This window comes from Hipposideros armiger, unplaced genomic scaffold (genome assembly GCF_001890085.2).
Source record: "Hipposideros armiger isolate ML-2016 unplaced genomic scaffold, ASM189008v1 scaffold_83, whole genome shotgun sequence".
Lineage (NCBI taxonomy): Eukaryota > Metazoa > Chordata > Mammalia > Chiroptera > Hipposideridae > Hipposideros > Hipposideros armiger.
In genome coordinates this window covers 531,940-545,307 of record NW_017731433.1, presented here as the reverse complement: position 1 = coordinate 545,307, position 13,368 = coordinate 531,940, and the positions used below count along the sequence as shown (strand labels likewise).

Here is a 13,368-nt window from a genome sequence, read left to right as displayed (position 1 = left end):
TTGTTGCAAATGGTACTATTTCCTTCTTCTTTATAGCTAAGTAATACTCCATTGTGTAAATGTACCATAGTTTCTTAATTCAGTTGTCTACCGATGGCATACAGATGGCCAACAGGCATATGAAAAAATGTTCATCCTCACTTAGCATTAGGGAAATGCAAATAAAAACCACAATGAGATACCACCTCACCCTGGTCAGAATGGCTACCATCAATAAATCAACAAACAACAAATGCTGGTGAGGTTGTGGGGAAAAGGGAACCCTGGTACACTTCTGGAGGGACTGTAGACTGGTGCAGCCACTTTGGAAATCAGTATGGAGGTATCTCAAAAAAATGGAAATGGAACTACCTTATGACCCAGCAATCCCACTCTTGGGTATTTATCCAAAAAAACCCAACACATTAATCTGAAAAAATATGTGCACCCCTATGTTCATTGCGGCGCTATTCACAATAGCTAAGACTTGGAAACAACCGAAGAGCTTTTTATTTTCTAAGAAGGATCATAAAGAATCATAAGTGACACAAGATGACCTTTTTGGTTAAGTATAATTTGTGTGTTTTCATGATGGTACTATGTAGAGCTTACATAAATAGGTATTATTAAATATGTTTTTCGATTCATAGAAAATGTTATTGGTAACTGTGCTTGTATATAATAATGATCATTTAAAAATGAAACATGAATACCACATATAGATTTTTAAAAGAAAGAATATAAGGAAACAAACTTACTTCAGAATATTTTTAAAAAGAAACTTTCATGGTTTCTTTTTGCAGTTGATATCTAATTTCAAAGCCTTGTGATCAAAGAATATGCTTAACTGAAATTTTGTAGTTTAATCAGATTTGGCCCAGTTACCCATTTCCTTTAAATTCATAAGACTATTTAGTTACATGTAGTTTAGAATATGTGCACAGCAAGACTAAAATAAATATTAATGTGAATACCCATATTCCAACTTAAGATTTTTCTATATTTGTTTTAATAAGATGGGACTTTTTACTTTTTAAAATATTATTTCTTTCCACTCTATTTTTTGCTTGACCATAAACATGGAAGTTGCGCATTTCGTGATTATCAGAATACATTTCTGTATGAAAATGACATCGTCCATCAACATCGTGTTTTCACCAAGGGAAAAACAGACCTCTTATATCTTTGTCTGAACAACAACTCTTCTTATTGTGAAGATAACTCAAAAGGTAATGTTTTTTCTTGTTTTTTAATGTTATTAACAAGAAATGTTGGTAATTTAATAAAACCAATAGATAATGCAGTACATAAAAATTTTGCCTATTATGCTGTGCATTTAAAACACAGAAAATTTAGAACTCAGAAGACAACTGGTTGAAAATATACCCATATGAGAATTTAGGGCTTCATAGGACTCCAGATCTCATGCAGAAGGTGTTTTCTGACCTACCTGGAGCAAGGTGTTCTAGATACCTTTGGAAAAGCACTGGATATAAATGCCCACTGTGTTACTTTAAAGATGCTTCATTTATTTAAATCAACTTATTTTTTAGAGCAGTTTTAGGTTCACAGTAAAATTGAGCAGGAACTCCAGTGAGTTCCCATATACCCTCTGCCTCCACAATCTCATGGCTTCTCCCAGTATCAACATCCCAAACCAGAATAGTACATTTGTTGTAATCAACAAACATATATTGACACATTGTTACCATCCAAAGTCTATAGTTTACATTAGGGTTTACTCTTGGTGTTGTATATTCTATGGGTTTGGACAAATGTTTAATGACATGAATCTACCATTACAGAATAGTGTTACTGCTCTAAAAATCCTCTGTGCTCTGCCTTCTCGTAACTTCCTCCCCCCAACTCCTTGGCAACTACTGATATTTTTATTGTCTCTATAGTTTTGCATCTTCCAGAATGCCATGTAGTTGGAATCATAGAGTGTGCAGTTTTTTCAGATTGGTTTCTTTCACTTAGTAATATGATTTAAAGGTGCCACCATGTCATTTCATGGTTTGATAGCTCATTTCTTTTTAGTGCTGAATAACATTCCATTGTATGATGTACACGATTTATTTATACATTCACCTGCTGAAGGACATCTTGGTTGCTTCCAAGTTGTGGCAATTATGAATAAAGCTACTATAGGCATCCATGTGTGGAGTTTTGTTTGGACCTAATACCAAGGAGTGTGATTGTTGGATCACATGTTAAGAGTGTATTTTGTTTTTTAAGAAACGACCAGTCTTCCAAAGTGGCTGTACCATTTTGCATTCCCACCAGCAATGAATGTTAGTTCCTCTTCTCCATCTCCTGGCCAGCATTTTATTTTGTCAGTATTTCAGGTTTTTGCCATTCTAATAATTGTGCAGTGATATTTCATTGTTGTTTTTATTTATAATTCCCTAATAACATGTGATGTTGAACATCTTTTCATAGGCATATTTGCCATTAATATATCTTCTTGGATGAGGTGCCTGTTAAGGTGTTTGGCCCTTTTCTTTTCTTATTTACTTATTTTTTTAGATGAGTTGTCCATTTTCTTACTGCTGAGATTTAAGTATTCCTTTGTATATTTTGGATAAGAGTATTTTATCAGATACGTATTTTGTAAATATTTTCTCCAAGTCTGTGGCTGGTCTTCTCATTCTCTAGGCTGTGTCTTTCATAGAACAGAAGTTTTTAATTTTAATGAAGCCCAACTTATCAATTTCTTTCATGGATCCTGCCTTGGCTATTACATAAAAAGTCATCACCATACCCAAGATCATCTATATTTTCTCCTATGTTCTAGGATTTTTATAGTTTTGCATTTTATATTTAGGCCTAGGCCTATCATGCATTTTGAGTTAATTTTGTGAAAGGTGTAAGGTCTGTGTCCAGATTGATTTTGGGGGCATGTGGATATCCAGTTCTTCCAGAAATATTTTTTGAAAAAACTGTCTTTTCTTTATTGTATTGCTTTTGCGCTTTTGTCAAAGTTCAGTTGTATGGGTCTATTTATGGATTCTCTATTCTGTTCCATTGATCAATTTTTTTATACTTTTGCTTACATCACATTGTCTTGATTATTATGGCTATGTAGTGATTCTTGAAGTTGTATAGCATCAGTCCTCTGACATCGTTCTCCTTCAATATCGTGTTGGCTACTCTGGGTCTTTCGCCTCTCCGTACAAACTTTAGAATCAGTTTGTCAATATCCACAGAATAACTTGCTGAGGTTTTGATTGAGATTGCATGGAATCTATAAATCAAGTTGGGAAGAACTGACATCTTGGCAATATTTGAGTCTTCCTATCCATGAACATGGAATATCTATTTATTTAGTTAGTTCTCTGATTTTTTTCATCAGAGGTTTCTAGTTTTAACCATATGCATCTATATATAGTTTGCTATATTTATATAAGTATTTCATTTTAGGATGCTAATGTATATGGTATTATGTCATTAATTTCAAGTTCTACTTGTTCATGTTGGTACATAGGAAAGTGATTGACTTTTGTATCTTTCCACCTTGCAATAATTACTTATTAGTTCCAGTAGTTTTTTTTTTTTCCCTGATTCTTTTGGATTTTGAACATAGACAATCATGTCATCTGGGAACAAAATCAGATTTATTTCTTTTTGCTCAATCTGTATACTTTTACATTTCTTTTTCTTGTTTTATTGCATTAGTTAGACCTTCCAGTTTGGTACTGAAAAAGAGTGGTAAGAGGGGACATCCTGTCCTTATTCCTGATCTTAGAGGTAAAGGTTCTAATTTCTCATCATTAACTATGATGTGAAATATATGTTGTTGTTTTTTTGTTGTTGCTGTTGTTGTGGTGGTTGTTGTTGATAGTCTTTATCAAGTTGAAGAAGTTCCCTTTATTTCTAGTTTACTGGGAGTTTTTATCATAAACGGGTGTTGGAGTTTTGTCATGCTTTTTCTGCATCTGTTGATATGATCCTGTGAGTTTTCATCTTTAGCCTGTTAATGTGACAGATTAAATTGACTTTTGAATGTTGAACCAAGACATCTAATTTTTATAACTTAACAGGGTTTCCAATGAATAGACTAAATTAAATCATACCTGTACTTTCTGCATCACATTTGAAACATTATTAAAAGGCTGTTTTGTCACCTTTTCAGTAGTGATAGCTTTTAATGGAATTTTACAACCTTGCGAAAATATTGTAGAGGTTAGTTGTGGACTTTTACATATAGAAAATGGTATCTATTTGTACCAACAAAAAAATCAGATCATTTCTATTGACGTTTAGAAGGAAAGCACAGCATTATTGTGGAAGTTTCACTAAATTGAAGAACCTTAATGAAGTTTTTCTTATAAAAGTATTTCTATGACATAGAAGTTGCTGAGTTTCTCATAGTACTTGTGCAACTTGAGAGGTGATAGTTGTTGGAAGTGGAAGTTCTAAATACTATGTGTAGTTGTCAAAGCTGTATAAACATTTGACTGCAACAAGTAAGTCCTTTGGGCTTCAAAGCAGAATTTACATTACTGGAGATTATTTTAGTCATAGACTCTACTACTTTACATAGTCTATTTATAGAGATAAGGTATTTATGTTAGGAAGAGAATAATGGATAATCAGATGAATCTGTATTTAATCTGGATAATAGTATACTTGTATACATTTTTATTTAAAAGAAAAGCAATGTAGTACAAAAATTGTTAAAGAATTTTTGTTCTTCAGAAAATTTAGACCAATGTTTCATAACCCTAGCTGCATATTATTATCACCTGGAGAACTTGGTGGAGGGAAACAAACAAACAAACAGCAATTACAAACAGTGTTTGAGTCCCACTTCCAGCATCTGGTTTGGGGTCGGGCCCATACACTGACAATTTTAAAGAGTACCTTCAGATAATTACATTGTGTAGCCAGGTTGAGACCAGTGATTTAAACCAAGTGATTTATTAAAAGCAGACTTAATGAGGTGGTGACTAATACAATCTTGTTCATCTTGTAGCTTTTCAGAGTCAGGTGTCCAAGCTTAAACATTTTGAGTGTCCCTATCTATTACTCTTTTATCCAGCAGATTTCCCTTTGCCCTCTCCTCAACTCTAGGCATGCTGAAGAAAAGAGGCAAAATGTGGAAATCAGGTTCCCTCCACATTATTTCTCATAAATTGCTGTTGTAAAATTTGAGTGGGAGAGGAGGTAGGAAAGTGGGAATTGAACCACAGGCTAAATAAAAATGTGCATCAATTTTAAGATTTCATTACAAAATAAAATCTTCCTCCTTTCATTAGTCTAGTTCATTAAGGTTTAAATGCATGAGTAAATTATGATCATTTATGAACATAAGCAGAGTAGAAGTGTTTTAACCTTGAGAATGCACTAAAGAAATGTTGATAATATAGTATTGATACAAGTTTATATCACAGAACATTTGGTTTGTCAACAGATTAATCAATTTGTTTAAATTTATTTATTTAACTTTTATAAATGTGTGTTTTCAACAGCAGGGTCTTCAAATGTAAAATTCGACAACATTGTGGAATCTGAGGTTTATTCTCCTGCTGTTGAAAAAGAGAGACATTTCAAAGAGAAATGTATGGATATGGAAAGTAATCAAATGTCTGATGATTCCTGCATATCACTTGCGAGCAAAGGTTCTTTGTCAAGTGTTGATTTAGAAACACCTTCCATTAATGAGAAATTATCTCAAGACATCAATGAATCCTTGAAATTTAGCGATCTGCATGAGAGGACAAATGCTAAAGATTCAAAAACTACACAATCCCCACTGGTAAATCTCTATCATGTTTAGTATATTAAACATTTATAAGCAACATTATAAGAAAATCTATATTGACACAATATATTCTTAAATGTTACTTTTTATGGAAGTTAAAATGTGCTACCTTATATTATCATGAGGTAGTTGAAGATTGACTTGTATGGGAAAGAATGCTAATGACTTACAGGACAAATTCTAATATGGTAAATGCCATTATAATAAATGGTTTCGATAACAAATAATACTTTAAGGTCCATTCACACACCATAGTAAGAGTGCTGTTACTTTTCTAAATTGAATTTGTTATTATGAAAAATTTAGTATAATAAATTCTTTCTAGCTTTTTACTGTATAGTCACTGGTTAAAATGAAATAAATGCAGATACATAGATAAAATCAGTTTTTGTGGCTTAATGTAAGTATAGGTTTTAAAGGTAATTTCTTCAGACTAATGAGGAAAAAAGGGTGTAGTTTTTGTTTCGTTTTAGAGGATAAAAAAGGTAAAGTGGCTTATTATTGTATTGTTGCAAAGTTTTAAAATTATAGTTGAATCTCTGTTTTGCATACTAAAATTCTTAAGTAATTGTAACTGTGAACAAAAAACTCTTTGGAAACTGGGCAAGTCAAATGTTAAATTCTTTGGAAATTGGGAAATCAAACATTTTAACAACCCTTTAAAGTCATTTGAAGTGAAACGCCATGTGCCTAAACTGAAAGTGGTCTCAAAAGAGTTGAAGACTAAATATTGAGCTGCTACTACTTCTGCTTGGTGACTGGATTCCTGTGCCCATTCCTTTCTGAAGTGTGAAATTGGAACTGAGACCTCTGCAAAACCTTAAGTTTGCTCAGTCACTGAAGGACTTCACCAGGAGACATACAGGGTCTGACAATTAAGTTCACACACTTGTTGCAACAATGTTGCTAACCTTGTTTGATATCAGAGGGATTTGTCATTATGAATTTGTACCAACTGGACAATCAGTTAGCCAAGTTTAATATTTGGAAGTGCTGAAAAGGCTGCATGAAAGTTAGATGACCTGAACTTTTTGCCAATAATTCATGGCTCTTGCATCATGACAATGCACCAGCTCACATGGCACTGTCTGTGAGGGAGTTTTTAGTCAGTAAACAAATAGCTGTATTGGAACAGCCTACCATACTCATCTTATCTGGCCCCCGATGACTTTCTTTACCTGAAGATAAAGGAAATATTGAAAGGAAGACATTCTGATGATATTCAGGACATCAAGGGTAATGTAAAACAACAACCGTTGTGATGGCCATTCCAGAAAAAGAGTTCCAAAATTGCTTTGAAGGGTGGACTAGGCGCTGGTGTTGGTGCATAGCTTCCCAAGGGGAGTGCTTTGAAGGTGACTGTAGTGATATTCAACAATGAAGCATGTAGCACTTCTTCTAGGATGAGTTCCCAAACTTAATTGTCGCACCTCATGCATACTCACAGATGCAAGAAAATGAAAGGAAACTGATTTCTGTGGGGATCTGGGCCAGGTCAATAAAATATCTAACTTGAAAATTAGACATCTTGGGCTTTCACTTAGCATAGGTTTAAAGTTTGAATATACATTTCTGATTGAATATCTCCAAGCCACAAAATTAACATTACTGTTAAACCATATCTATTGATACCCAGATGTATCTGGCAGAAGTAAATCCCAATCTCTTCTAAAAAATAATTCCCACAAGTTAGGCAATAACATATTCCTCAAAAGACAGCCCCACTGCAGATCAGGTACTTCTCCTCTCCCCTGATGAAGAAAACATTCATAGGTTGAATTTCTATAAACAGAACAAACAAGAACTCTAGTTTTCCAGTTTCCTCAGGGCATCATGAAGAGGGGTAGATGACACCTGCACATTCAGTGACCTGTGTTATAGGAGAGGAATCCTGAGCGTAGGAAACCCAATTCTTTTATACAAGGAGTAAGCCTACCCGACTTTAGTCCTAGCAGAGACATTATCTTCTGCAACCTAATAAGAGGTATTTGTTATAACTTACAGATGCATAGACTGTGGTGGTTCATATATTAATGGAAAGCAGTGTAGCAGTTAAAATAAGTGAAATAGAACTGCTGTTAACAAGGATACATCTTAAAATATGTTAATTAAATGTAAAAGAGTAAATCAAGCCTGATAGTATTTTTGGAAACATTTAAGACAATTATAACTTTTTATGGACATATTCAGATGTAATAATAGTCAAAAACATTATTTGAATAGAATATGCTAACTTTAATGAAGTAGTACAATTAGCTCTCTCTATAAAGACATATATATGTATATTTGCATAGAAACCTGAAGCAAATATTTTAAATTACTGATATCAAATTGTGTGATCAAAGTGTGTTGTGTGTGTTGATATTCTACATGTTTAAAGTATTTCATAATTAAAACTGGAATGCTGGAAAGCCTCTAATCATATTTTGATCCTTTATGCTACTATTGTAAAAAAAAAAAAAGTGGTAAATGAATACATCATAAAGCACAGGGCTTTATACACAGTGGTAGAATCTGCTTTCTTTTCATCCCTAATGACTGCACATGAACTGTTTTTATTCTCCTCCTGCCCTTGTAGAAACCATTCCCTGAGCAGAAACTACTTAAAATTCTGTTGTGCTCCAGTAGAAAATTCAAGAGTGAGCAGGAGGGGCAATTTTTAGCAGTGGCATTACTTAACTTCCAAATTGAGTATAAGACAGTTCATTTTGCTCTTCAGTTTTCAGAAATTGAGTTTTTCATAAAGGCAGAACCTCCTATGGAATTAAGTACCAAGTTGTGCAGTAGCAGCGGTGATGTAGGGTCAGGTGCAGGGAAGAACGTGGGTGAGTCAGGGACTCTTCGTTCTGGCTCTGAAACTACCAATAGTTAACATTGTGAATTTGGGAAAACAAACAAATGCACTTTCATTGTTCTTATCTATCATGGCTTTAAAAAACCCTTCCAGATTTGCAATTGTCTAATCCAAATATGAGCATCCCTAGAGCCAAAGGGGTTCTGTAAATTGGTTTCAGTGTCTGGGAGAGCCAGTGAAGCTGTCATGAGTAGAATGGACTTGGACTTGTCTTGAAGGAGATAATTTATTGGTCACTAACTTGGTTTTATATTTTTTACCATTTATATGATTTATAAATTTTAATAAAGTTATAATTTTCTTGTGTTGGTTACCACCTTGAACAGACTGCATGCATTTGGGCATTAATTCAATCTATTCGGGAACTTTTCAATACTGACAGACACTCTGATCATATTTTAAGCCCATCTAGAGCTCTCACTTCTGACTCTCTAGTCCATTTCCTACTCGACTCATGTATTTTTTTAAATCCCATTTATATTTTCCCCGAGAAGGAAAGCATATCAAAAAATGAATTTGTAGGGTGATGGAATAAGCCTAGGCATCAAATCAAACAGACCTATATTCAAAACCTAGGTCTGCTAGTTTCTAACTATTGGGTTGTCGGAAAAGTTATGATGCATTTTTGCAACAAAAAACATAGAAAAAATACGTCATGACTTTTCCAATAACCCAATATATAATAAATGTCTCAAGTTACAAAGCTCGCCCTTGCCTCTGTTTCCTGCCTGTATATTTGCTTCACGATGGGTATTTTGTTAACATTGATTTTGTCTGTTACCATGGTTGAATCTCATTTGTTCCAGTTGATATTTACTTTCTTTCATCTTTGAAATTATTTTATGTGTAGACCAAGGCATTAGTTTAAAAGCATAGCATATGAGAGTCTCTCTGTTTTCCAGAGTAATGTATGTGTAGAGACATTGAGGAAAGAAAATAAAGGAAAGAAAGAAAAAGGAAAGCTTTATTTTGTTTCATGAATTTCTTTCTTCCTTAGATTGATGGCGATTTTCAGATAATTACTGTAAATGTGGTTTATATATGTCTCAGAACCTCCTGTATATATGTTGTTATTATTTATGTCTCCATTACTAGAACTTACTCGTATACTTGATGAGGGCAGAACCCATTTCAAGAACATAGTAGGCACTCAATGAATGAATGTTTTGTTTTGTGTTGAGGAGGTAAAATACACTTAATTTTGTTGATATTTTGTTTCCTAGTCGTTACAAGAAGTAGCCCTCAGAAGTAAGCCTATAACTGAAAAATATCAAGGACTTGAAAGATTCTTTGTTTTTGATAAAAATGAAAAGCTCAACTTCCTTCCTTCTAATAGCTTAGAATGCAGCTATTCCAGTACTAGGATTACAATTACAGGTAAATTCAGACATGAGATCAGATAGCCTGTGGACTAACCTAACAATTCTTTGACACATTTTTTTAAACAGTCCGTCGTCATCTTAGGAAATACTGGGCAATTCTGTTTAACGAATAAAATCATTTTATTCTCTAGCTGAAATTATGAACCCTGTGTGAGTTACCACATATTTATATTGAAGGCTACTATCAGAATGAGAGATAACATGACTATAAGAAGACTGGAGAGAAATTATATTTAGAATTTAGAAATGTTTCCCTTACTAAACTGTAACATAAAAATTATTTGAATCACTTTATTAGCTGTTATATATTGTATGATGATTCTTAAATGCCATATTACAAGCAAATATCAAAATCTTAGGATTTGTGAGATTTCCAAGATATACCTGTAATTTCCTTTTGAAACTAGGTCTTGGTGTCACCTATATTCTTTTATTTCCTATGTATTCAAATGTCTTTATTCATATACAGACTATTATACTTTATGATATATTGTTACACAATTTCTAAGATACTTGTTTCTATTCAAGCCTGTGTGTGTAATGCCTTTGTAATTTAGACTTTATTTTTTCTTTTTATTAAGCTACGTGAATCAAATGGTTTTAATTATAAAATTATGAGGTTTTATCTTTTGAAATATATATCACACTGTTACAAATATTTATTATTTGCTAAATATTATCCAGTAAGACAATAAATATAATAAAGCAGCAACTTGAATTTCTCTCCTTTTTAAAATGTATATTATGATTTTCCTATTTCAGGAGGCAGAGAATGGATCCCAGACAATAGCATAAGTGCACCTGCTGACAGCGCAGTTGCCTTGTGTGTTCCTCAGAGTGCCCAGAACCCATCATCAAGTAGAACCCAGCAAAAGATGGGTAAGGTAAACTGTAAGACTGTGGTGCCGTGTCGCTGGCTCACTTTGTTTATTAGCTTGCCTTGCAGCAGTTTACTAGCCACCTAAAAATTAATTGTTGCAGTTTTATAATATAAACTGAATCATTTTAACTAACTGTCTTGGATGTTTCTTTCCAAACCAAAAAAGCAAAAACAAAAAACAAAAAACCCTAAAGTAGTCATTATTTCTCTCAAAAAACCTAAGTTATAGTCAGCTATTTTCTGGAGCAATGCATTAGAGAATAATATTTTTAACATCTCAGGACATGACGTAGATCTTGAACAATCCTCAGATAATACATATTCAGTTTCATTACACTCTTAGGAAAGAGTGTTTCTATGCTAGGTGTTGCATACTTGGTTAATATGATGACCAGACAGAGCCATTGGTGAAATGAATGGCTGAGGTGAAGATTGCTGTTGGTAGCCTTGGGTGAGACACTTCCATTCTGAACCTAACACTGAATGTTCATTATCTTCATTGTCTAACCAAAATAATTGCTAGATTTTCTATAGGATAACTCTTTTGACATGTTGAATGTGTGTTGTGATACTTCCCTAGTGAGTGTATACAGAGGATTTTGACATCATTAGAATCAGCATTATTATTGGATCATTATTGTTATCCAATAATACCTGCTAAAGTAGGTTTGCTTTGGCTGAATTTGATATGAAGTTGCAGTAGATGCTAATGAATGGAGGCCGTTCCACACGGATGTGTTGCATGTATTGACACTGCGCTGGGCCTGGGAGAAGAAGGATGCTTAAGTCATGCTCCCTGATCTTCCAGAGCTCGTGGTTTAGGCAGAACACTTGACTAAGGGGGCTATTTGCCTTAGTTTGAAGGCCATCTTCAAGCCAGAGATTTAATTGCATACAAATTGTCCAGATCGGTAAGATTTACATCTCTCTTGCTTTATCTAAATCCTATGATTAAAGCTTCTAGGCTAGATTAGATACTTTCTGTATGTATTTATGTTGCAAAACTGCCAGATATGAGAGATTTTCTTTCGTGGAAAAACTATCCCTTTATGATAAGTGTTTTCTGCCTTTATAGTTAGGCACCTGTTCTCATATCAAAGTCTAGAGCCACTTCAAAAATTCTGGGTGTTTCTTTCTGAGGCAGTCAAAGGAATTGTTTGAAGTTACTGTATGATGAAAACAAATTCACACACATACATACTAGGACCGATCTTTAAGTAGCCAAATGCCTTTAAGTATCAATTTGGAATGGTCAGTTGACATCATTAAATTACTATAAAACACATTTGTGAGAGCACCTACTTTAGGCCAGGCACTGCCAGACACTGGTGACACAAAAGAAGCCCTAATTTCTGTAGCCTGAGGGCTTAGGGTTCAGTGCAGAGGTTCCAAAGTGTCCCTGTGAGCATAATCAGCTAGGAAACCTGTTTTAATATGGCTCTCTCCACCTTACGCTTAGAGATTCTGATTCATTAAGGCTGAGATAGGGTCCAGGAATTTGCATTTACTATATCAACAACTCCTTGTTATGCTGATGTAGTAGTCCAAAGCTCATACATTGAGAAAACGTCTCTGTGGATTTGTGTGCTCTATAAGCACACAAATTATACCATACATTTTATAAAAGGACTGTGAGTAACATACTTTGGGAGATTGACATGTAATTAATACACGTGATCAGTTATAATAGAGATAGGTACATGTGCAGTTTTTTAGAAATGAAGATGATGAAATAATTGCCACTGAAAAGTGTAGATATGCAAGGTGTTAGAGGTTAGGTGACATTTCAGCTGAACCTTGAAGAATTCATAAGATTTACCAGTTAGGGGCTTTATGGACAGTTAGGGGCTTTATCTCTGTGGCCTGAAATAAATAAAAATCTCCTGGCTAATGCCATAATTTATGGAAATCTCATATTCTGAACTGATGCCAGTATGTAAAGGAATTCTTATTTCTGTAAGATTTTTTTTCTAATTTATGAATGTAAAAATGTTTAGCAGCAAGTCTATGGATTCTGCCCCACCCACTGCCGAAGCCTAGTCCTAGCTCCTCACTCCTCTCCCACCCCATCTTCCTGTCTCTGCACATGGCGACATCCTCCGGACGTCTATGAGCCCGAAACTGGGAGCCGTAGTCATCTTGACTCTCACCCACCACATCCTGTTCATCCCTGGATCCTGCTGATTTCAGCTCTACAATAGACCCCAAATCAAACCGCTTCTGTCTTTACTGCTCAAGATGAACCCAAGCCAGTGGTCCGTCATCGTCCACTTGTCTCCCCCAAATTCATGCTTGCCTCTCTCCAAAACATGCTGCTATGACTACTTTCCATCAAATTCTACTATTTATAGTCCGTGAGTGAACTGCTTATATTTGTAGTCTTAAAATTGTTTATTATTTATAGGGAGGGAATCATGTTTTCCGTAAACTTAAACCATAAATTTCATCATGTCAATCTTCTGCTTAAAAGCATCGCATAGCTCCTTGAAGAAGATGGAAAAGCATT

At 34.4% G+C, this 13,368-nt stretch overlaps 1 protein-coding gene across 1 annotated transcript in view; it reads left to right on the top strand.

The window, feature by feature from the left end:
* Positions 1-13,368, top strand: part of ZBBX (zinc finger B-box domain containing) — a 113,694-nt gene that overhangs the window by 84,704 nt on the left and 15,622 nt on the right. The window contains exons 14-17 of the mRNA XM_019643911.1: positions 1,066-1,208; positions 5,454-5,740; positions 9,824-9,977; positions 10,745-10,861. Of these exons, the coding sequence (XP_019499456.1) occupies positions 1,066-1,208; positions 5,454-5,740; positions 9,824-9,977; positions 10,745-10,861 (701 nt within the window). The remainder of the gene's footprint in view (positions 1-1,065; positions 1,209-5,453; positions 5,741-9,823; positions 9,978-10,744; positions 10,862-13,368) is intronic.